The sequence below is a fragment of the Botrytis byssoidea genome (assembly GCF_014898295.1).
Source record: "Botrytis byssoidea strain MUCL 94 chromosome Unknown BBYS_005, whole genome shotgun sequence".
NCBI lineage: Eukaryota > Fungi > Ascomycota > Leotiomycetes > Helotiales > Sclerotiniaceae > Botrytis > Botrytis byssoidea.
In genome coordinates, this window is record NW_024065846.1 from 207916 (window position 1) to 232653 (window position 24738).

The following is a 24738-nucleotide window of genomic DNA, read 5'->3' on the forward strand; positions in this document are numbered from 1 at the left end:
GATCTCCACATCTTGTGCCTGTCGCATGTGATAGAAGCCACTGCTACTTGTCTAGATATTATATACTCAATGATTCGAACTGGCCATCCTGCTTATCCAGCTTGATTCACATTTATGCATGTGCTCATATCATTTAAGATAGTGTACTGCGACTTTGACTAAGTACCTAGTTGTAGCTATTCCAATTCTACTACTTTTCCCATTCTAATACTCTTGCATTTCTCTGTTCGAAGCCAGCTTGTACCTACGGCTCTCACAATCGATTTCATCACATCACAGCAGTAGTAGCGAACATCTGTTAGACCTATTAGATATCTCCTAGACGAGTCTCTAACCTTTAATGAAGTTACAAATCCTCATAATATCAAAGCATCAAATATAAACAAAAGAAAGGCCTCGAATCTCGAAAACGAAATGTCCCACTCCCGTAACTCGTTCTTCAGCAACTCTTCAGGAACAAATGATCAAAATCATCCTCTTCTATCAAGCGTATACGACCCGCATAATGATGTTCATCTGCGAGACCTCTCTTCCCCTTCAGCATCGAGAGCTACACCGAGTCCACCGCCAGAATTCTATAGGGGTCTGAGGTCACCTACCAGTGCGAGTGCGAGAACGCTTTCTCCAAGACCAATCTCCGAATCGGGATCTGCGAGTAAATTCAAAGGGGATGGGAAGGCGAAGGGAAGAAGAATTCAATTTGCTGCTCCTCCGCCGCCGATTGTAGGGAGTGTCGCTGGGTTGGGCAATATTGGAAGGAGTTTAGATGGAAGCGGAAGTCCTCTTTTGAGAGGGAACGTGGTTCGTGAAGGAAGGGGAGTTGGAATATTGAAGAGTGTGGGGAGTGCTGTGGGAAGCTCGGCACAAAATGACAGTCTTTTGGGGCTGGAAAGGAGAGAACGGGCTTTGCAGACGGAATTACAAATGTTGCTAGATGCGCAGAGTGAGGGTTTGATGCAGGGATTTGGTGGAGGTGGTAATAGAGAAGAGCACAGTGGAAGTAGCACGCCTACAACAAGGTCATTACAACGGGATAGGGATAGGCAGGGAGGTAGAAGTACAGAAGGAGCTCATATGCGTACAATTCCTGTTCGACAACCAAAAAGGAAGTCGGTCGGACTAAGAGGATCGAGAAAAGGGTTGTTAAGGAACATGGGTCTGTTGGCAGATGTTAAAGTTGAGGAAGGAGAACTGTTAACAGAAGAAGTCAAGAGGAGAGAAATGTGTATTGCAAAGACGAAAGATTGGAAGATCAAGATCGACGAGGTTAAGAGAGAAATTGGCGAATTCGTCTCAGCAGACATAACAAATAATAGAGTCTCTTCACCGAATGCAGAAAGTCATCAATCTCTTCATGCAAGCAAATCCGAAGAAGATCGAGAGATAGCCGAGCTACGGACTGAAGAGCGGGCTGTCGAAAACGAAATCCGAGAGACGGAAGATAGGTTATTACAAATGAAAGCCAGACGAAGCTGGCTGGCAGACCGGATTAATGAAAGAGTCAACCAAAGAGAATCGCGATTGTCTAGTTATCGTGGTGCTTTGAGGGAAGTGGAATCAGAAGTCCAGGAATTCTTGACGAGACCGCCGGCTATGGTATCGATCAGCATGGGGAATGAAGAAGGATTCATGGCACTACCACCTAAACGGCGCACATTAGAAATGGCAGAGGAATGGTGGAGTAAAGAGATCAATTCTTTGCAAGCCCGAAAACTAGAGGTGCAAAAGGAGAAAAAAGCACTAGAAGATGGAGCAAAGCTCTGGGAAGAAACCGTAAGACTAGTTGTGGGCTTTGAGGATGACTTGAGAGAGAATATGAAGGCTGGGAAAGTGGGTGATGTCGAGGGATTAAAGATGCAAATTGGAAAAATGAAGAAGGTGATGGGGAAGTTGATTGAATTGGAAAGGATAGCCAAGAGCAAAGGTTGGAACCTGTTGGTTGTGGCTGTGGGTGCGGAGTTGCAGGCTTTCATACAGGGAAAGGAGATTCTGAGCGAGGCATTGGGGAGTACGGATGGGGTGGCTCAGGATGATGATAGTGCGATTGAAAAGAAGGATGCAGAGAAAGATCATGATGAGAAAAGTATCAATACAGATATGAAATTGAGAAATACTCATTCGGGAGATGGAGAATCAGCGACCGATGATGATGGGTTGAAAGAATTGGAGGCGGAATTCGCGAGGCAGGAGAGAAGGGATGGGGGGATGTTGGGAGAGGAGAGAGTCGGTGGGGATAGAGAGGATGGGGATGTAGATGTAGATGCGGATGTGGAAGAGAGTGATGAGGAAAAACATCTGAGGGAGTTGATGGTGGGGCATAGTAGAGAGGATGAGGAGAATGATACGGATCATGAGGGGTTTTGAGGGGCTTTGCTTTGAGGAAGGGGGGGAGATGAAGATAAAGTTGTAAGAAAGGTAATATGGTTAGGGCTGGGGTTGGGGATGATAGTACTATTGATACCATTTGGGAGGGGAGTTCTTTTATCACGAGATTGCGTACAGCTGATTATGAATGAATGAATGAATGCATGAATTACATGTATATATATGATTACCCTTTTTTTTTCCAAATCACATATCATTCCCTACCTATTCTCCAAGAATTTTTGCAATATACTTGCTTGCACACAAAGAACAGACGAGATGAGATGGCATGATATGATAGGGATGTGTTATACTATATGATATATATTAATCCCATCCCATCCATTCCAATGATCCCATCAAAATTTCTTTAACTTAGGTAATTTATTTTCTTAGAATTGAGAAAGAAATGTAAAAATCCATCCCAATTTCCCATCTCCAATTCCAGAGCTCAGTTCCCGGTTCCCGTCCCATACATAGATAGATACATAGGTACATGCATACATACATACATACATACATACCGCCACCCATCTTATTTCATCCTGTTTCACCTCACCTCACCCCATCCCATCATGCACCGCACACCTCTTCACAGCCCACAACTCCCAAAACTTCCAATGCTGCTTTAAAACGACTTCGCGACCCTGCTCTCCCAAATCCGCCATCGCATACCCATCCGCACACTCACAATTCACATGCTCACGCGTTCCCACCCCCGCTGGGTCCACTCTCCTATTCTGCTCGGCCACGTCCACCCCCCTCTCCTTATTCAACGACGAAGCCGAAGCCGAGGCCGAAGAAGGTAAATGCACCGAACTACTATGATGACTCAACGTGCGATCTCCAATCGCCGTATCCTCGAAATCGACTTCCTCGTCGCTCTCGCCACTCGAGTCGTCGAGATCCATGTCTGCATCGATGGGGTTATTGATATTAGGGTTATTACCCTGATTTCCGGCTCCCATTCCGATTCCGATTCCGCCTACACCTCCAATTCCATGGGCGATTCCATTTGCGCCGCCCCCTACATACCCAATGCCTCTCAAACTGACCCACTTCAATTCCCGCAACTCGCTCCGTAACATCCGCACCACTTCGATCCAGCTACTCCCCTCTTTCAATTTCACGCTTCGAAGTCTCACGCTTCTCAACGTGTATTTATGTCTTCTGAGCAAACCGATAATCTCCTCACTATTCAAATGCCATGCTCCAAACCCTAAGTATCTCAGATTCTCCCAGGTGACATTGTGGAAAACCGCTTCGAGGGGTACATGAGCAAGTGGTCTATTAGACGGGAACCCCACATGAAGACCTTGAATCTGATGAGCCGAAGTAAAGAACGTGTTGAAGAGAGCTGAAAGTTGATACATTTTATCATCCGACGGTTCCTGTATTTGAATTTCTAAACAAGTGAGTCTATTTGCCAGAGTGGATATTGTGTTATGGGAATGTGAATTTAGGAGAAATGGAATACGCGGATTGACGAAACGGGATGAGAAACGTGTTGCGGGGGATTCAGACTCGAGAAATGCATAGCCGAGAGCCCGGGCGGAATGTTCGCATGCGGCTGTCCACTCTAGCGGGTCAAGATCGAGAGATAGAATTGGGTCGGTGATATTGTTGTGATTGTTGTTGTTTTGAGAAAAGGCGATCCAGCGTCTTTCTCGGAGGAAGGAAGACCAATCCATATCTACTCTATCCTGAACTCTCATGAGACGAATCTGTTGAAGATGCTTGAACAATCGAAAGGCACGTAGTAAACTCTGTACATCAATTCTATTATTGATGATGGTAGACTGTTCACGTGCTCGTGATAATACTCGAAAAATAGTGAGCTCATCCTTGCGACTGCGGTCAAGCTTTGTTCGAAGCTGCTTAAGCGACGGTCGAGATCTATCGACTTGACGTGCATTGCCATTTACTTGTTTAAGATTCACTTGTCTCTCGAGTTCAACTGTCGCCGCATGTGTCTCATCGAATAAAATCTGGAGTTGACTTAGACCTTTAAACGGGTTAGCGATTCTTCAAAATGATAGGTAAGACCAGAAGATACCTCGATGGTAAAAGACAGGAATCATGTACGAGAACTTCTTGACATGTTCAGCTAAATGAGGACGCTCTTCAACCAAGAATCGTAACCGATTGAAACCAGCATCGGAGCATCGAATGGAGACACGGGCAAATTGTCTTCCTAATAGCAAACTGTAGAATTTCCTGCATGTACGGCTCTGATAATCTTGTCGTTAGAGATGTAATTGAGGATTAATGACGAATAGGAAGGTCCATACAAGAGTTGTGGTAATATTTGTATCCTCTAAGGATTGTGGTGGCATAGATTGAAAACTCTCTACACTTAGAGAAGCTCTATGATCAATGGGAATCAATTTCCCAGAATTATGAACCAGATATTCAAGGATATTCTCTAGAATTTCGTTCGAGAGTTTGAATATAGGTGCAAGCTTGAATCTAGGTGTTCGCGATTTACATAAAGAATATGCTCTGCGGAATCTCCTCTGCGTCAAGCAGAAGTTGAGCACGTGTGGCGATTGAGTCCATGGATTCCAAGAAGGCGGTCTTTCATTATAATCTTCGTAAAGTAAGTGCAAAAAGATTCGAGAAAGGATATCATCTGGAAGTTTTTCAATAGATTTCAAATCGTCCATCTCGAGGAATACAAATGTGATGACTGGACGAAGAGCACTTTTTTCTAGAATGACTTGTTAGAAGAATTTAATGTAATTCATGCAGTCTTACCTCACATAACGAGCGTATTGTTCTTGAGGTTATTCGGAGAATATGCAAGGATATAACTAGAAATAATGAATGTATATCAGATTGTTACATCATAGTGGGTGAAATTGAGTGCCGGCACTCTATGTATGAAATTCGATCTCAACGTCGAGCAGCCAGGTTTTATGATTTCTGACGTGTCGATGCGTCTCGAGGGATCACTCAAGGGATATTTCAACGGACAAATGTGTGTGGATGGATCTCTCCTCAGATATTTATTAGAATTTTATTGTCATGCAGATATATTGCTTCTTTTGGGTTTGGTTGGTCAGAATGATTTCATGGCCTTGCTGCAGCGGCTTGTGGGTTACCGATCGTTCGGTGCAAATACAATCATGTGATCTTGGATGAAAACCAATCAAGTATGGAAGAATGAATATTCAGAGGGTGCAATTGATATAATTTGATACAGGAAAAGATACAGATTTACTACAAGGATTCGCCCATCCATGGCTGCATGGAATGACAGCGAATCGTAGGTTAGCGGAGTAATGGATCGTCTTAATTATTGTATAGCGAACGAATTACGGGTCAGAACACGATGATTGTGGTCCTCAGGCCCTAGCACGGGTAGGTGTCTAGACAAGATGATAAACTACGATGCAGACAAATTGAATAAACTTATCTAATTTTCCGACATCTCAAATGTTGATGGACAAAAAGTGTGATGCATACGATTAGATGGTTCGTCAGATAAATGAAGTACAAATTAGACCGATAAAAAGAAACAAAAATGTATTAACCAAATGGTTAAAGGGTTAAAAGGGTGGTTCTTGCTTGCTTATTATGCCCATGACCTAGTCTCAAGGCGAAACATGGATCAAAAATTGAGAACGAACGGCTTGCTAATGTAGAATGTAACTGAAGGCAAGTGAATGCAACTCTCAACCATTTCTGTCGAATTTAATACACATTCGATAATAAACCTAGTCCAGTAGAGACGCTGATTTGCTCTTTTTAGTGTGGTAAATCCTTCCACAATTATTGGAAAAAGGCTTGAACTCATTTGAACCTATGCATCTGTGAACCTGTGCATTTGTGAGATAAATATGATTGGATGATGGGCGCTTAATTCAAGAGTCCCCGCATAACTCGACTCAATTCCACCACACGAGGAGAGATGTCTGAAGGACCAGCTTTCATTATATAAATTCTCCGCGATTTGATAAAATAGAGTCGAATGGACGTTCCATCCGGTTGCATAATTGGAAAGCCCCTCGTTAGCATGGTTTATAGGCGTTGCTGAATCATGGAAATGGTACTTTGAGGTCGTAGTCGTGGGCATCGATACCCAGACGCCATTAATGTGTTGAATCAATATTGAGAGCTACGTTCCAGACAAAGTGAAGCAGGAAGAGATGAGACGATAAACCCTGTCGGATGGTGATTCCTGTGCATGAACTCTGTATTTCTGCAAATGACGTGCATATTGTGACGGCGCAGCAGGCTCAATATTGGGTCGAGAAATTCTGCACGGAAGACATCACTCTACAACCTTATTTCCGACAACAGTAGTACTGTATTCATCCTTCTCCTTAATATAGGGCCCGGCCAAGCTGGGCTATCTATGCAGAACGAGGCCTCGCGAGGTACAGTTTTGATTAGAGTGACGATTTCCGGGCGCGATCCGCCATCTGCATTCGTATTGCAGTACTACTGATTTTTGAAGCAAAGTCTGATTTAGGAGTAGCCTCGAGACCAGTTTGCGCATCGAGCACGTCGACTTCATAAACCTCTAGTGCCTTCCAGCCCTTCTCGGCCCTTCTATCGTTTACCGCTTGTCCACCCGATCTAGTTTCTCCCGACACAACGAGTGCAGTAACAGATTCGTCCGTAATAGTTGGCCCATAAGCATCTTGAATTTCAACACACTCGATAGTGATCGAGCAAGTTTTAAGTTTGGTATGTATTGCCCGACCATTTGAAGTTGCCAGTGGAACTGTTTGAATTGCTTCCTCCTGACTGGTCTGCGTGAAAGAAAGAATCGATATGAGGAATTCAACGACGTCATGTTGTCGTTCCTCCCAACTCTGCAAGTGATCGGCGTATTTTTTATTCTTCAGCAATTCGTCCCCTGTGATACCGATAATCAATCTCCGGGAAGGGTCCTGAACGCCGGCGGCTGGTTGTAATAAAAGTGCCGTAGCTGTAAGCAAAAGTTTGTGGCCCGCATGAAGATGATCAAACGTGCCACCAACTGCTACCACCATATGGGAGGCAGAAGAATTCGGTTGTACACACTGTAAAGTATTTTGAATCATGCTTACTCCGCCACTGACCATTTGAAACTCTGCACCTAAAGGAGGACTAATCCTATTTGCGAAATGTAAAAAGTCTCGAAGCAAATTTTGTCCTTTCTCGCCTTGCACTGAAAATATTTTGCTCCATTGGCGTCGAGTACTTGCGAAGAGAGGAAGTCCAACGATGGGACCGCCTGCCAAAACCCCAACACTGGCATCACGCTCAGTATTCTTGTCAGTGGACAAGCGTGTAGGATCATAATCCAACAAAACGATGCGAAAATCTACAGCGCCAGGTAGCTTGGATGTAATATCAATATCTTCCTTGGCACATATAGAACAGATCAAGCTGTATAGACCACCCAGAAGCCTCTCCACCTCATTGTAAATTTGAGATCTTGGTTCCTTCAACCGATGCTTGAAACTTGATGAGGCAAGTGCAATTATAAGCTTGGTACCTGACGATGAAGTTTTAAGACTTGAAAGTACCGCCGATAGTGATGAAGAGTATGCAGCGCTGAGAGTTGCTGGTGTAGCTGGCGCGGGGTGTTGAGGGAGCAAAAGTAGGGATTGTGACATGATCGCCAACTAGGTATCTCGCCGACACACTGAGACACTGAGATAGATTAAATCAATTTAGATCTGATATCAGAATCGAATGGAAATATGAATGCAGGACTGCTCGTATAAGTGAACAACGTAATCGGAAGAGGAATGTTTGTGTGGGTAGCTTGTGAATGCATTCATGAGTTGAATGCAAACAAACAAAATACCTAGGTAAGTCAATTACTCAATTACCGGTACTCACTCCATCAGTCAATACAGGCTTCGAGGGGTAATTTTTAGCCAGTTTTATCAGATGTGATGGATGTATGTTAGGCTCTTGTTGTGTCCACCAATGCCATAAACTTTGGCTGCTAATGGCCTAATCAAATCAAAAGCCCCATCAGCCATGCCACCATAACCTTACAAAGTACATACCTCACTGGGTCCCTCCATACTTTCATACCAATGATATAACTTCCAACCTTAATTCTCCCACTTTCTCATCCCGAAACTCCATCAGATTGGGCAGTCAATCAGTCAGTCAGTCTTAGGATTGTCATTATTGCTATTACTACTACCTACTGGTACTGCCACTTTCGTTGTTGAATGTAGGGGAAGGGAGGAAGCAGCCACTCAATTGTCTAACATTTGACATTGAATAGGTAATTTATTCCCTGCGCCTGCGCCATGCCTTTCGATTCTTTTAATATTCACTCAAACTCTCGTTCGTCATCATCACAACAAAATGCGTTACCAGGAAATTCGACTTCGGGAGGTATATTACAAGCCGCAGCAAATCTAGGTAGTTTTGGTATGCCTTCATTGTCTAGCTCTGCCACAGGACAATCTGCACCACCACCAACAACATATGGTTTACCCCATCCAAATTCTTCCATGACGACCACTTCCAACACCACATCAATGAATCAACAGTCTCAACAATACGAAACACCAAGGCGAGCTCGACACGCCGACGAGCTACATTCAAACATGTCTGCGCAACGAGGTGCTTTATCTCCAAGAGATTACGGTGCAAGTGGTCCACGTATGACTTTAGAGCAAGGCACTCCCGATTCATCCCAATATTCAAATGCAGCACCACTGCCAGGTACTCTTCAACCAGGAAGACCAGGTGTGACTTCGACAAATACAGCCCCTTCTATACCCACGATATCGCAAGATCAATATTCAACCCCCTCACGATCCACAGGCCTTTCGCACAATTACACTCGATCTAGCCCAGCGGCAGGATTTGATAGTCAAGGTTTTGCAACATTTCAAGCAGCCACACCGGGCGGATCTGAGCAAAATACACAAAAATATACACCACAAGGCTCTCAAAGAACTGTATCCAATACTCCTCTCGGGCTTGCAGACATTCGGCCGCGTACCGATTCAACACTTGCCGAAGGCTTACCTGGAGCCAATCCATATTCGTATGATGGCACCAGCGCAACACCTACCAACAGCAATTACCTCGCGCCGTGGGCTCTATATGCATTTGACTGGTGCAAATGGCCAGCGCAAAACAACGATGCCGGGAAGATCGCAATAGGAAGTTATCTAGAAGACGGGCATAACTTTGTAAGTTCATTGATTTCACTTTGAGCCTTGAGCAGATAAATCAGTGCTGACATTAATTAATAGATTCAAATTCTTGATTCCCATATCGTTCCCACCCAGTCTGAATCCTATGTACCTGGAGCCCCAAAATATGGACTTGAATTCACAAAGGTTGCCGAAGCCACACATTCATATCCTGTCACTAGGCTCCTATGGGAACCACCATCATCGCAAAAGCAATCTACGGATCTACTAGCTACTTCGGGTGACCATTTGAGGTTGTGGTCGCTCCCATCTGAAACTCCAGTCGCATCGGCAAACAACACCATCGGAGGTCGTACTTCTAATTCCGGTCGAGACCTACCTCCCAGCAAACTTACGCCACTAGCCTTACTTTCTAATTCAAAAACACCAGAACATACTGCACCTCTGACCTCCTTGGATTGGAACACTGTCTCGCCTAGTTTAATCATTACTTCAAGCATAGATACGACATGCACTATATGGGATATTCCCACATTGACTGCCAAGACACAACTGATTGCACATGACAAAGAAGTCTTCGATGTCAGATTTTGCGCAAACAGCGTGGATGTTTTTGTTAGCTGTGGAGCTGATGGAAGTGTGAGAATGTTCGACCTCCGGAGTCTAGAGCACAGTACCATCATCTATGAGCCAACTACAAAGGATGATAAAGGTACGATTTATGAAGCCAGTGTTAAGCCTTTACTAATTGCACTCATAGATACGAGTCCTGGAGGTGGCAGAATAAGTCCAACTTTAGCCCAGCAAACTATGTCCTATGCACCCCCTTTACTACGACTAGCAGCGTCGCCACATGATACCCATCTACTCGCTACATTCTCACAAGATTCCAACATTATTCGTATTCTGGATGTTAGACAGCCTGGACAAGCACTCCTTGAACTTCAGGGGCATTCCTCATCCATAAACTGCATAGAATGGTCTCCAAATAGGAGAGGTACCCTTGCTTCTGGAGCTGATGATTCTTTGGTTCTTATTTGGGACCTACTGAGTCCAAACAATGCCCCTCTTGTTGGTCCTAGCATGAATGGTGCACCAGTATCTGATAATTCTCGAGGACCCACTGCCAGTTGGCAATGTGATTACGAAGTGGGAAATATCAGTTGGGCACCGCGAAGCAACTTGAATAATAATGAGAACGGCGATTGGCTCGGAGTAAGTGGAGGAAGGGGTATCTGGGGTGTGAAACTGTGATGAATTACGATGAGCTTTCAGGTCGGCTATTAGAAAGGAGCATAGCATTATCGCATGTCAAAGCCTGGAGTTCGGTTTCCTGGAGATTGCATCTACAATATTCGAGTATTCATGATTTTATACTCATCGGAGATTATGTATGATAGGAGTGAGGTGGCTGGTCACTTAAATTTACAATTACGAGTAACTCGTATGGCCAAAACTGAAATTTCAACAGCTAAATGTTCGCCTGATGTTACAATATACACACACGATTGTCCGACATGATTATAACTAAAGCCCTGCATCCTCTACAGCATCCTCAGTTATGAGTAGCCTGACAAGCTCCACTTTGATCAAGAATTTAGATCAACTTCCTTGTCATCAATATGCTTACTTGGCAAGTATCGACTACCTTTCCGCATTGAAACACGGTACCAGGCAACTCAAGTCCATGTATATGAATGGTGGTCCTGCGAAAATTCTGAGATTCTAGTATCTACCACAAGCCCATGAGAATTGTGAGCGTGGGAATAAGCTGAATCCATGAGCTCGCAATGCCGTGTAGTCCCTGGTGATTGGATTCAAGACTGGGAGCAAAAATCATCGATTTTTTATCATAACAGGATGCAGGTCTTGGAGTTGAAAGAAGATTCAAACGCCAGCGTAGATTGGTTGAGAGTATATGGATGAACTGATGGTACATCCTTAGAGATGCAACAAAGAAGGACTGAGATCCCAGTGTGTAAAGAGAGCTTTTTATTGGAATATCGAGTCTTTTTGTATAGTTCAATTCAGGATCAGAGGAAAATAAGTCGGGTGTCAGTGAGATCAGCAGCATAAATTTATAACATCCTATCAACTCAACTTGCACACACAATTTAAGATACAACAATCATCTCTAGGAGAGGTTTCACGAGTTCCCTTCAGTCGGGTTTGAATACCTAGTAGTACCTAAGTCCTCAATAAATAAAGATATAACGATGGGCATAAGAAATTGTTCAATTCATCAGCCAATAACAGTGCTAATTACTTAGTAGAATATCAATAACCTCTTGCATCTACTCCCTCTCTCCTCCCAAAAACGTCAAAATGTAGTTGATTCCCTTTTATTTTATAATCAGGTTTCCCTCGAATAATTCATTCCAATACAATTCTCCACTACAATGAGTTGTATTGAATAAGATTTTGAAAAAGAACTGTACAACCTAAGTCTTCGAGCAGTACACTGGCTCGAGTCTCATTGGCTTAGGTAATTCGGGGTTATGCCTAGATAAGTTAGTCCCACTACTGGTCGGAAGGCTGAGGCCATTTTGAACAAAGGTTAGCTTGCCTTGCCTTATATACTTATCCATTGGCCTTGAGATTTGTCTTTTGAAAAAAATCTACAAATACCTATCATTTCCCTCTTCGAATGCACATTTTCTCCTTTCAACCTTTGTATTAAAATGTCTACCTCGAATTTATTGAATAATTCCTTTGATGAAAGCGACGAAGAGGACGACAATTTCAATCCCCAACCTGCGGATCTTTCAGACAACGAAGATGAAGGAAACAACACAACCAGCGCGCAAAGACAAAACGAAGCTTCGCGTCATCAAGTCGGCGATGACGACGGCTCCGACGATGAAGCAGCCCCATCAAGTGGTAGAAAACACGGGTCGGGTGGTGCTCAAGACGACGATGAAGATGAAGATGATGAAGGCGAGGGAGAAGACATTGGTGGAGGTGCTAATGATGATGACGATGAGGAAGAAGAAGAAGAAGAGGATGACGAGGAGGAAATTACGGTAAGCATTTCTGAGCTGCATGAACAATTCCTGTTCGCCCACAATGCAGTGAGCGACATTTTCTCTAACCGCGAAGCGTAGGGACACCGCCGCAAGCGCCGCAGAGACCGTCGCAATGTTTTCCTTGATGTCGAAGCCGAAGTAGATGAAGATGAGGATGAGAATGAGGATGACGAGGATGAATTGAACGAAATGAATCACACTTTCATTGCAGACACACACCCAGATGATATGGCAGACCTTCCAGATGGTGGTGAGACAGATGACAGGCGTCACCGAGATTTAGATAGAAGACGCGAAATGGAGGCGAGTCTTGATGCGGAAAAGCAAGCAGAGATTCTACGACAACGATATGCGAACAAGGGTCGATCATCAAGAGGCACCGGAGACTCAGCGGTCGTTCCAAAGCGTCTTTTACTTCCTAGTGTTGACGATCCTAGTATTTGGGCCGTACGATGTAAAGAAGGAAAGGAAAGAGAGGCCGTTTTCTCTATTATGAAGCGCATAGAAGAGAGAGCTGGTACCAAAGAGGAACTTGCGATCACTTGCGCTTTTGAACGTGGTGGAACGCAATCTACAATGAAGGGTTTCATTTATGTTGAAGCCCAGCGACAGGCCGATATTTTAACTGCTATGGATGGCCTTATGAATGTCTACCCTCGAACTAAAATGATGCTGGTTGAGATCAAGGAAATGCCAGACCTTCTCAGAGTTACGAAGAGTCCAACTGTAGAGGTTGGAGCCTATGTACGACTTAGGCGCCCAGCGAAATATGCGGGTGATCTTGCGCAAGTTTTGGAAGTCACTGATACCGGTCTCGAACTCCGTGTCAGATATGTACCTCGTCTCGACTATGGTCTTCATGAGGATACTAGTGTAGGAGCGGACGGGAAAAGAAAGCGCCCAGTAGCCGGACCACGTCCACCCCAGAGACTCTTCAGTGAAGCCGAAGCTAAGAAACGACATGCAAAACATCTGCAAGGTCGACCGGATACGAAAACATGGAATTACTTCAATGAAGAATATATTAATGGATATTGCGAGAAGGAGGTCAAAATCCAGGCGCTTATCACTAAAGACGTTAATCCAACCCTCGAAGAAGTCACAAGATTTGCTTCTGGTGCCGAAGATGGAACCGAAAATTTGGATTTAAATGCTCTCGCTGCAAGCTTGAAAGCAAGCACAGCCAATGCCTCTTATTTACCCGGCGACGTCATTGAGGTTTACGAAGGGGAACAAAAGGGTGTTGTTGGTAAAGCAGTTTCTGTCACTGGTGATATTGTCACAATGGCTGTGTCCGAAGGAGCATTAAGGGGTCAAACTATCGAAATTCCTATCAAGGGTCTACGCAAGCGTTTCCGTGAGGGTGATCACGTCAAAGTGATTGGCGGCAGTAGGTTTAGAGATGAAGTTGGTATGGTCGTCAAGATTATTGAGGATCGTGTCACTTTGTTAAGTGATCAAAACAATAATGAAATCACTGTTTTCAGCAAAGATCTTCGGGAAGCAAGCGATTCTGGTGGGAGTGGTGCGTTAGGAAAGTACGAGCTTTGGGATTTAGTTCAACTAGACCCATCTACTGTAGCTTGTATCATCAAAGTTGATCGCGAATCGCTTGTTGTTCTTGACCAGAATGGATCTAATAGGACAGTCATTCCATCTCAGATTTCCAATAAGCTCGAAAAGCGCAGGAACGCGGTGGCGACAGATCGTAACGGTGCTGAGATCAAGATGGAGGATACCGTGAAAGAATTTGGGGGAGAGTCTAGGTCTGGCAGAATTCTACATATTCATCGATCCTATCTCTTCTTGAAGAGTTCCGAACTGAGCGAGAACGCTGGTATATTTGTGGCGCGAACTACCAGCGTCCAAAGTGTCTCTGCCAAGGGAGGACGCATCACTGAAAATGCGGCGTCACCGGATCTTAGCTCTATGAACCCGGCAATGAAGCTCAACCCCAAGAGTAACGGTCAAATGCTTCCACCTAAATCATTTGGTCGTGATAAATCTATCGGACAGACTGTTACAATCCGCAAAGGTCCATACAAGGGATTACTCGGTATTGTTAAAGATACCACAGACACCCATGCAAGAGTAGAATTACACACCAAGAGCAAGGTAATCAGTGTGCCAAAAGACTGCCTTGGATTCAAGGACAAGATAAGTGGGGCATCGGTAGATCCAAATGGTTTCAGAGGTGGTCCTGGTGGTGGTAGAGGAGGAGGGGCTCCAAGAGGTCGTGGTGGGTATGGAGGTGCAACTCCTGGACCAGGTTGGGACTCTGGTGCTGGTGGACGAACACCAATGCCAGGTGGTCTTCCTGAGCGCACTCCAGCTTGGGGAAGAAGTAAGTTGATTCTATCTTATTCGCAAACATTTACTAACATCTTTAGCTCCTCATGGTGGTGCCCAAGGTGGACGAACGCCTGCCTGGAAGTCTGGTCCTACTGATGGTGGGCGAACACCTGGTTGGTCGAACGATGGATCCCGAACTGTTTATGCCGCAAATGATGGTAGTCGGACAGCCTATGGAGGTGGCAATAGAACACCTGCTTGGTCATCTGGTGCTAAAACCCCAGCCTATGGCCTATCAGATAACTACGGATCCAAAACACCCGCGTATGGCGGTAGTGGCAATGCTGGAGATGCATGGGGTTCGAAGACTCCAGCCTATCAACCAAATAATTCAAACGACAACTGGAACTCCGGCCAATCCAATAACAATAATTGGGGAACAGCCTACGATGCTCCAACCCCTGGTGGTCCTTTATCGGCACCTACACCAGCTGCAATGAATGCACCAACCCCAGGTGGATATTCTGCTCCCACACCAGCTGCAATGAACGCTCCAACTCCCGGGGCTTATTCGGCGCCAACACCAGCTCCGGGTTATTGGGGTGCTCCTACACCTCAAGCTATGGATGCTCCTACACCTGGACCAGGATATTATGCAGGTGCCCCTACACCGGGTGCTTATGCTGCGGATACTCCAGCAGGTAATTGGCAGGATGATGGTCCTAGATACGTGGATTAATGGTGATAAGTTGCATTTACTTGTGGGTTGGCATGCACGCGTCGGTGGTTCGGAGGAACCTTATTGATAACAATGGAGCGAAGGAGTTTTCTTTTTTCTGAAGTTATATCTTGGGCATGTTTGAACAGAATGGTCACCAAGGGAATCCCGATTTTCGGGCAGAAAAGCGCGTAAATGCGTGAGATATCAAGGTTTACAAATCAAAGCAAGATTGTTCATATGGAATCTTCTCTTACACTTCATCCCCCATTATTCGTCCTTCGCATCAATATGAGCATCTGAACTCCACCCTTTTAAATAATCAGTGACCAGTGTACAATACTACCACTACTCCAAGCAATAATCCATGTAACCTATTCATTCATCTCTACAATCACAACCACCCATTTAAAATTTGAAACTTCCAATGAGCTGTAATGGTAGGTAGGTAATTAAAGCAATATCTCGATTTTAGTGAATGGCGAGTGTTCCTCTTGGTGAAGCTTTAGTAGTAGATATAGTGAGACTTATCAAAGGTAAAGCAGATAGAACATCGATTGTCCCCTTCTGGGTATAGATGATGGAAGAACTGTGTGTATGGGATAGCAGGAATGAGGAATGAGGAATGAGGAGAATTTGTATGATTGCGTACTTGTGATCCTACGGCATCCAATTGACCCTTGCACAGAATTCATCTTCCAGTAATCTGTGAGGTTGCTTGGCTTGGGGAGAGACAATGTTGGCTTCTACACTGCCATACCGTGCCCAGCCATGTTATCTCGATTAATATGAATGTATCAGATTTTGTTGCACCTTTCGTGATCGATCGGGCTGCTCGTTTAGTCGGCGCGGGGAGAAAGCTGGATGGATTTGAGTTTGGGTTTGAGGAAGACATGGCGTGGTGAAGTGGAGTTTGAAAGTGGATATATGTAGTATGTATGTATGTATGTATGTTATATGATGTGATCATTATACTCGTGTGGCCAAAAAGTATGCAACTCCCAATCCCGATGTACATGCCACAAGATGATAAACTGGTTTTATCGCGGCAGCGTTGCATACAGCACGGGTATTTGTTGGGCTAGCGATTCCGATTGGGTTGATTTTTGAGGAGGATATGGCGCGCGTGGTGTGATGGGTTGTGAGGTGTGGAGAACTCACTTGGAACAGATGTATAATATATGTATTCATGTATATCTCATAAATTGATCAATATATTTGTTATCGCATATTCGATGATAACATTAGGTAGGTGGTAGTACCCATACTGGTGGGGATCGAATAGACCATTTCGTAACCAACGTTACGTTCGTTTGCTGTTGCCATATTTGAATGTCACTGGACTGGAGTGGGCTGGGGATTCCCCATGTTTATCTGGATACCAAGGGACTTTATCGGCAGTTCGTTAACACGTGTGTAGAGATCTAAGCTTATTTTATATGGATTAATAGTTCACTTCCAAGAGTGGTATTCGCGTGTTAATTAGGATCTATCTTGGTAGATTGATGGTAGATTGATTGTAGGTATCTCGGATGTATGTATAACTTCATCTCATATCTCTCCGAACCTACCGGTAATGTTCAATGCCGGGATATCAAAGTGTGTTTTCTATTCAGATCATGAATGACGAATCTCTTTAGGGAAAAGGTAACTTTTGAGTTCGAGAGTGGGAGTTTGTTCTATCATACTCCGCACACAGTTCATAACTAACAATCGATGCTCAAGTTTCATCTAGACCTACGAGTATACTGTTGCATTCGTACACCTTGTATCTCAACGAAATCTTGCCTTCCTATTTAACTCATAGTACAATTGTTGGTACTATCTAGAGATACTATCCACCTACCCAGTACCTCCAATATACATATAGATCCTAGCCATGCCACGAGGAACAATATCACGACTTTCTCCACGCACCTTCCGGAAGCGCTTGGGCGGGCTAGTAAGGGTGGCACGGTGAAGACATCGCATGCTGGGTTGACAGGGATAGATTGAAGGATGGGGAATAGTTTCTGGATGAGTGGAAAGAATGAGGAAGGGAGGCGACATCGGAGTTACTTGATTTAATTGTAGAAGGTTGGAAAAGGTTGGGCACTAGATGGAAAACTCTGACCTGGTAGACGCAATTATTGGTGGAGGGGATGAAATTGAGTGATGATTGACATGGCAGACATGAGATTCGATGGCTTCGTCAATACTAATACATGATTGGCATGAGATTGCGTACTTTGCTGAACTGACATACAGGAAGGAACGATGGTCCGATGTTGACAAGAAAACGTGCGGTTGTAGCTTCGATTATCAATCATCATGGTGATTGTGATTGTAAGCGATGAAATGGCTTGGTAATTGATCTATAATTGATATCTTAGTTCAATTCCAAGCAAATTCAATCAAGCCGTCTATGGTGTGAACAAATGATATGTTAGAGAAAGTTGCAACCTAGAAGTCTTGTCATCATTTATCACGGGATATCATCGCGATACCGAACCGATGTGACACTTCCCTTTTTTGGAGAATTCTTGAACCCAGAAGAATTAAACAATATGTAGCTTATTATCATTCTCGTCTCCAAATTATTTTCATGGATTCAGAGTTCGGCTGTAGATATTCAACTTCCTCATTTTTACCCCTTCATCACTTATCATCACTTATCATCTCTCTCTCGCTAGAGGGAGGTAAAGTTAGTAACCTTTTGAGCCGCCACCGGTGAGCTTAAAATTATATTGTGATCGTTTTGACTTCCAGTCATTGACTAATAATACCTCAACACCTGTACAAGTAGTCGTTTCAATAATTCTCTTCGATCTCTTGACCTATTATCTCCTTCACGAAAAAACAAATATATTTCTTTCTTCTTTAAACTTCATAAATACATCCCATCGGCCGAAGGCTAAATTACCTTGTTGTCCTGCTGTAAACTACGCTAACTGTGTAGATCGCAATAATCAAGCTTTCTCATCTAGTGCATTGAAACAACAACCGACGAATATTTCCGATTCACATCTGAAATAGGAAGCCCACCAACCATCCATACATACACCGTACACCATTTTCACCGTATAGTGTGAGTAACGGCAGTCCAATTCCAAGAATTCTGATCATTCTAATTGATCATTCAGTCTTACCGTCCAAGAGATATCACAGTGAAACTAAACAGATGAAAAGCTTGCGAGCATTATCAAATGATCAATTAAGATATCATCATCATCGAAAAAGACGTTAAGGAAGACATTTTCAAAAGAAGATATCAATCCCATCGTACCCAACCATATCTGATTGAACAATCTACAACATTGTACCCAGTCTATCTCGGTCTGGTCATAAGGACACAAACATTCCCCCTTCGTCCTCTTTAATATCTGCTCCACCTTCCAAGTTAGAGGGCCTTCTCGATAGAGCAGATCAAACGAGCTTTCTTTCGTTTAACAGAGGATCTATCAAATGGAGAACGAAAAATACTTGCATGGTGGGTTGGATCCCGGCATCGAATCGACTGTACAGTTAGTCGAGGCAGTGGAAAGTCCGGATATGAGCAGTTTCTTCTCTTCCCAGGAAGCACTATCCTCTGAATTATCTCAATCCAAAAATGCGGCATTTCCGGGTACGTATCTTTCTTTGTTGCATTGTATTTGCTTGGTGTTCTTGGCTTTCGAGCTGTGTTTTTTCGCTTGATGGAAATGACAAGGCCTTGTACTTAAGCATAAGTCCCAATTACTGTATGCATCTGAAAGAATCACGGCTGATAGCAATCCTTCCATTAGGCATCAAACCCCCCATTGAAATCCAGCTCAGGCTAGCCCGCCTTCCGGTTGAGATACTTCGCCAAGTTTCTTCCTATCTTTCGCCATGCGATCTGATAAATCTGGGCAAGTCGTGCAAGATATTGTATGATATCACAGAAACTGATTCACTTTGGCGGCACCTCGTACAAGAAAATGTCCCCGGTATCAAGCTTAATTCTCCTTTTCCATGCGAGTCTTTTAAGAAACTTTACCAATCTCATGATCCTCACTGGTTCCTGACCAAGAACAAACTATGGTTTGGCGATTCTGATTACTACGGGCAGCTTATGATTTCTAAATACAACCCTGAGAATGGCTCTATCGGATTATACAGACTTCTAACCCAAAGATCAACACCTCAATTTTGTACATGGAAGGATGATACGTCAGTCGTGATTCATTGCTTTGACCCCAGAACGCATTTAGCTACTTGTCCTCAGCAACTAGACCTCCATTCTTATTCGCACCGGTCCCTATCAGATACGGGTCATGCTGAACGCAGGCTCAAGGGCGAGGTACCGCTAAAAGTGGTCGATCGCGGAAATTCTAGTCGGGAATGTCCTTCTAGGTTCTTGCTATCAAAATTGTTAGTAGGTAATCAGCCCAACAGGCCGCAAGCGAATAAATGGCCACCGCCAAAGATTCCAGCAAAATTTCGAGCAGATCGTCCTACCATTTTCGATAATTCATGTACAGCTACATGGGGTCGACCCGAGAGTCGTTCTCAGATCAATGAGAAATCATTTCGAATTAGAGGCTGGATGGAAATGAATGGTCTGGTACAAATAGGAGATCAAATCCAAACATATTCGACTCTTGATTTTGAATTGTATACACCCACAGAGGACAAGCCTTATAGAGGTATCTTTGTAAGTTTGCTCTCATTTTATACTCGCTTCCTCAATTCACTTAAATCTGAGCTCTCATCGAGAAGTTCAACGGAAACTTTGCCTGTTTACCAAAGGCTCTCAATTTTATATCCCTTCTGTACATTCATGACCTTTCCAAGGCTGTTGAAATCTACACGATATGACTTACATTATGTACAATCAACGAAGAAATTAGCAAGGTCTTCAACAGTCCGGATATCTGGGTAAAGGATATCTCAAAGGTTTCTGATCTTTTTTCGCACGTTCGATTTGTCTAGGACACTGAATTCAATTAGAACAAAACTCACTTGAAAAATCAAACCACTCTCAGAGATTTATAACTTTGCAGAACTGAGAGACGCCACACCAGCCTACTAATTAAACAACCCGGGTTCAACTGATCATGACCAAATCAGGATCTCAAATTCACCTGCTGATTCAAATCACAACTTTAGGTCGGGGACTACTCAGGTCATGGTTGCGAATATCTACTATTAGATCAACGAGATGGAACTCAGAAACAGGACGAACCAAATATATCGAAGTTAAGAGGCGAATCGCACGAAGCGTGGGAAGCAAGAAAAAGACAAGCACGAACTCCCACAGGTTCTCTATGCGCTATTAAATTGACTGGAGATCCAAATATACCTCGAGGGGAAATTACATGGGTCGCTGATGATATTAGTGACAAGGGGCTAGTTCGTTATGGCGAGAAGGATTGGCCTGGTGCAAGAATCGTGAGGAGTCGCGGTCAAATTGCCAATCAAGGATATAAAAATCGTATTTGTTTCCTTTCTCCAGCAATTGTATAGGGATTCTTACTGACTGTTAATAGCAAAATATATCGAAACGGAGCTGATAATGATATCCCCAGACGTGTTGGCACAGCACTGGGTACCCTTCGGGCATATCTCTTTCTTTCATAGAGTAGATATTGACAGCTATGTAAATCAATAGCTGGAAAATTATATGGAGGAACATAATATGAAGGAAGGATAAGACCTCTGTGATATCTTGAAGATGGTCTAGATGACTGAATTAAGTTTGGGATGATATCTATTCGGGAGCGCGATGGTCAAACTAAGCGGCATACCAGACTCGAACGAACTACCTAGGACTATGAGGACTATCTGATGATAAGTTTCGATTTTACGATTCAACGCGAAAGTTGGTCCTTCAGTATCTGATGATACGACCGGCATGTTTTGTTTTTTTTGTTTTTTTCTGCTATTCATTGCACTTACTGCGTTTATTGCACAGTATGGATGGAGTTTTGAATGATAATACACCAGGAGTTTAAAGGATTGGATCTATTTTAGGATACTATTATCGCTTTGTTTCTTTGTACATAAACTGATACCTAGCTATTTTAATAACAATTCATCATATGGTTTACAGAACTTTTTCGTTGTTCTCAGGTTTTTGATCAGATGGTAAGAATGATTTTTCTGAAGTTCAGTTCTTCCTCTGAGATGTCTACATGCGGGACGAATCAAAACTTATGTTAAATATAAATGCTACAAACTGTCGAAACTTGGAGGATTGACTTTATATAACTGGCAAGCTTGAATACAGATATCAAGAGATTGATCTTTAATTAAAAGTCCAGAAGTTATATATCCATAGATATGATCTCCCAATTCTATTTCATCTATTTGTCCATCTCCCTCTACTTTATTTACTATGCCTCACCTCCATCAGTCACTCGTTGCGTCAAGCACATATGCACAGACCATCCAAATCCCAAACTCGACCCCACACTCGACAAAATCCTCCACTTCTCAAGCTCTTCAATTGGTTTTCAAATTTGGGTATATTTTAAAACAACGCGAAGTTATCATAACAAACAACAAGGACTTGTGGTGTAGTGGTTATCACGTCTGCTTTACACGCTAATCCGAGTTCGGATTACTTGAGATCGCAGCAGGTCCCCGGTTCGACCCCGGGCAGGTTCATTAGCTTTTTGCTTTTTTTGGTTGAAGGTTTTGGGAGATTTGGGAGGAATTTTTTGGAGGGAGAGAGAGAGGAAGGAGGGAAAGATGATATGGGGAATGGATATGTGGGGTGTAATTAACCTGACGGTTGTGGGTGGCTGGCTGTTCGTGGTATACGATGAATGCTCCACCTAACTATGGGTCACCAATCATATTGGGATAAATAGTTATCATGATATGCGTGTCCTGATTTTCGTCTCACCGCTTTTGAAATCAAGGATTATGTTCGATGGGCAGAATGATCTGATTGCTGGCAAATTAAAGGCGGTGAGACAAAAATTATGGCCTTGGATACACTAACTCAGTCGACTTCTGATACTTGTAGTGAATCAATTATTTGCTTTGTTTTTCCTTCTCCATAAATAGACAGACAAGTGGGAGCGACTCCTGGTAGAGGGATGGTCTCGAATTATTGCAGTGTTGAGGTAGCATAGGTAGGTGGTATAGGTGTAGGTGTAGGTGTGCTGACAGCGAATTTTGAATGTGGTGTTTTGGTGACTGGTTTGGAATTGGGGGAGGGAGGATGGTTTGGATGATGATGTCGAGGGGAGGGAACGTTGGAACTCGTAGTAGTCAAGGTGAGAGAAACTTAGTTACACGGCATAGAATTTGAAGTTCGTTGTGTTATGTTCGAACCGATTCGGGGGATACTGAGTGGTATTCATACTTATTTTATGAGTACCGATATTGGAGATGAGAAGTGTACACCGTAAGGAAGCATTGTAGATGAGCGTTGCAGGTGTTTGAATTCAGTTTCTTGTCTGAATTTACTTGAATGTCTAAAGTCAGTTGGATATCTCAGTCCATCTTAATCTCTAAATTCAGTTTGATTTTCAATTTGGTTGAATATCTGAACTTAGTGTAATGTCCGAATTAATCTAAATGTTTGAATTTGTTTGAATGTCCGAAATCAGTTGAATGTCTTCGTTAAACTCAATACCTCCAAATATCCGACAACCAAGAGCTCCTCGTCGTCGGACTAGGAGTACAATCCGTATCCTCTACATACCTACCCGTAGTTTTTCCTCCGGGCCAATCAACTACCTTCCATCCTCCTTTAGGTTCTCGATATATCTTGCTCCATTTGGTTTCCTTGATCTTTATAGCTTTGTTTCCCTTCGCCGTCGCTACTCTTTTGCATCTTGCACAGCTGTTTAAACTCCATAGTCTTGATTTCCCGGAGGCTTTTGGGCATGAAGATCTGACTTTGTGGGATTTGTTTTTCAATTGGAGAGAACAGCTATGAGTGTATTTGGTTATGTGGGAACAATCATGGTGGGTGTGGGTGATGGTACACATGATTTTGGTTGCAGCTATTATGCTAAGTATAATGAGATTCGGAAAGATAATTTGGGTATTTATATTTGATATGGCGGTGACTGAATTTCGATAGTATTTGTGGTTCCTGTATGTATTTGGTGAATCTCGATACCTTTTAAACAAGATGTGAACAATGTGGTTGTTCGCTGCAAAGCTTTTGTACTGGAACGTAACAAAGAAAGCAGATTATGAAGTTCAGGGTTGGAACTACAAAGAAGACAAACAACGTTTGGTAATGTTCTTAGACATTGAAATATTGCTCAAAGGCCTAGAGAATTTCTTTATGTTGTTTCATTGTGAAGAACAATCGCTTTATTTATAGTCTGAACTGGGAATTGGGTGCTATAAAGATTCATTTCGTGAAGGCGTGGAAGTACCTTGTGTTAAATCTTCGTTCTTAGGTATCCGGAGCAAATAGATAGGTGAAGGAGAGAAACAGAATGGGATCAGAACAACCCTCTACCATGAGGTATAAATCTGGCGGATTCTATACTTCTAAATTCTCATCAAATCATCACTCCTTTGATTAACACTCCAAACCCTACAACAACAACTCAAACCAACCAAGAAAACACCAGGTCAACTTACCAACCACATCATGTGTAACTGGATCTGCACCATTGAGGTTTGCCCCACTTGCGACAGCAAGCAGAAGACTAGCTACGAGGCGTTCCACTGTGAAGCCAATTGCTACCCTGTCCGCCGAAACGCTTTCTTTTGTAAAAACTACAGAAAACTCAACAACGAGATCATAGCTGAATCTCCATGCGTCGATTGCGAAGAGCAGATATCTGTCTTCGAAGTCTCGGACTCAAGCGAGGATGAGCAGAAGACGGAAAAGGACAGCGAGACTGTTGCAGTTGACGACATTTCGGAAGATGAACGTGACCTAGATGATGGGAACATGTCCGATGTCTCAGAAGTTTCAGCACTCTCAGACGAAGATGATCAAGATCATGAGACAGTCATGGAAGGTTTGATGGCAGGACAAATTCAGTACGACGACGATGACACTTTTGACGTGCAGGGATTCTTCTGCGATCCAGACTTGGACGCAGAGGAATCACCGTTCTGGCCCAGACTCGACATGTTGAGAAGAGGGCATGATTAGATTGGCTGGACCAATCACACCGGACCTCTTTGACTGCGAGAGATGGAATTTGTTATTTTCCTTAATAGATAGATATTGTACCTAATTAATTTTGAATATTTGAATGTGAGTCCCGAATGTGAGTTGAATGAA

At 43.4% G+C, this 24738-nt stretch overlaps 7 protein-coding genes across 7 annotated transcripts; 5 read left to right on the forward strand and 2 right to left on the reverse strand.

The window, feature by feature from the left end:
• Positions 1 to 414: 414 nt before the first annotated feature.
• EAE97_002880 (uncharacterized protein) lies at positions 415 to 2364 on the forward strand (the record flags this gene model as incomplete). Its single annotated transcript, XM_038873392.1, has 1 exon — positions 415 to 2364. One exon carries the CDS (start codon positions 415 to 417, stop codon positions 2362 to 2364), a length of 1950 nt encoding a protein of 649 aa, XP_038735255.1.
• A 560-nt stretch (positions 2365 to 2924) lies between these two features.
• EAE97_002881 (uncharacterized protein) lies at positions 2925 to 5030 on the reverse strand (the record flags this gene model as incomplete). The annotated part of the gene is made up of 3 exons (XM_038873393.1): positions 2925 to 4369; positions 4421 to 4595; positions 4656 to 5030. The coding sequence occupies 3 exons, from the start codon at positions 5028 to 5030 to the stop codon at positions 2925 to 2927; spliced, it is 1995 nt and encodes a 664-aa protein (XP_038735256.1).
• A 1728-nt stretch (positions 5031 to 6758) lies between these two features.
• On the reverse strand, positions 6759 to 7976 carry EAE97_002882 (uncharacterized protein; the record flags this gene model as incomplete). Its single annotated transcript, XM_038873394.1, has 1 exon — positions 6759 to 7976. One exon carries the CDS (start codon positions 7974 to 7976, stop codon positions 6759 to 6761), a length of 1218 nt encoding a protein of 405 aa, XP_038735257.1.
• Positions 7977 to 8396: 420 nt separating this feature from the next.
• Positions 8397 to 11782, forward strand: EAE97_002883 (uncharacterized protein). The gene is made up of 2 exons (XM_038873395.1): positions 8397 to 9527; positions 9591 to 11782. The coding sequence occupies exons 1-2, from the start codon at positions 8631 to 8633 to the stop codon at positions 10743 to 10745; spliced, it is 2052 nt and encodes a 683-aa protein (XP_038735258.1). The 5' UTR covers positions 8397 to 8630; the 3' UTR covers positions 10746 to 11782.
• A 390-nt stretch (positions 11783 to 12172) lies between these two features.
• Positions 12173 to 15548, forward strand: EAE97_002884 (uncharacterized protein; the record flags this gene model as incomplete). The annotated part of the gene is made up of 3 exons (XM_038873396.1): positions 12173 to 12514; positions 12596 to 14861; positions 14908 to 15548. 3 exons carry the CDS (start codon positions 12173 to 12175, stop codon positions 15546 to 15548), a joined length of 3249 nt encoding a protein of 1082 aa, XP_038735259.1.
• A 2553-nt stretch (positions 15549 to 18101) lies between these two features.
• EAE97_002885 (uncharacterized protein) lies at positions 18102 to 21573 on the forward strand. The gene is made up of 5 exons (XM_038873397.1): positions 18102 to 18594; positions 18650 to 19131; positions 19292 to 20181; positions 20637 to 20961; positions 21017 to 21573. Exons 2-5 carry the CDS (start codon positions 18972 to 18974, stop codon positions 21136 to 21138), a joined length of 1497 nt encoding a protein of 498 aa, XP_038735260.1. The 5' UTR covers positions 18102 to 18594; positions 18650 to 18971; the 3' UTR covers positions 21139 to 21573.
• A 2520-nt stretch (positions 21574 to 24093) lies between these two features.
• Positions 24094 to 24606, forward strand: EAE97_002886 (uncharacterized protein; the record flags this gene model as incomplete). Its single annotated transcript, XM_038873398.1, has 1 exon — positions 24094 to 24606. The coding sequence occupies one exon, from the start codon at positions 24094 to 24096 to the stop codon at positions 24604 to 24606; it is 513 nt and encodes a 170-aa protein (XP_038735261.1).
• Between the last annotated feature and the right edge of the window lie 132 nt (positions 24607 to 24738).

Bases quoted from the DNA above. Each gene is read 5' to 3' on its own strand.
- EAE97_002883 (XM_038873395.1), top strand. From the start codon at position 8,631: ATGCCTTTCGATTCTTTTAATATTCACTCAAACTCTCGTTCGTCATCA. The intron at 9,528-9,590 runs GTAAGTTCATTG...ATTAATTAATAG, and splicing joins TAGAAGACGGGCATAACTTT to ATTCAAATTCTTGATTCCCA.
- EAE97_002885 (XM_038873397.1), top strand. From the start codon at position 18,972: ATGGAGAACGAAAAATACTTGCATGGTGGGTTGGATCCCGGCATCGAA. The intron at 20,182-20,636 runs GTAAGTTTGCTC...TCACAACTTTAG, and splicing joins AGCCTTATAGAGGTATCTTT to GTCGGGGACTACTCAGGTCA. The intron at 20,962-21,016 runs GTATTTGTTTCC...GACTGTTAATAG, and splicing joins CAATCAAGGATATAAAAATC to CAAAATATATCGAAACGGAG.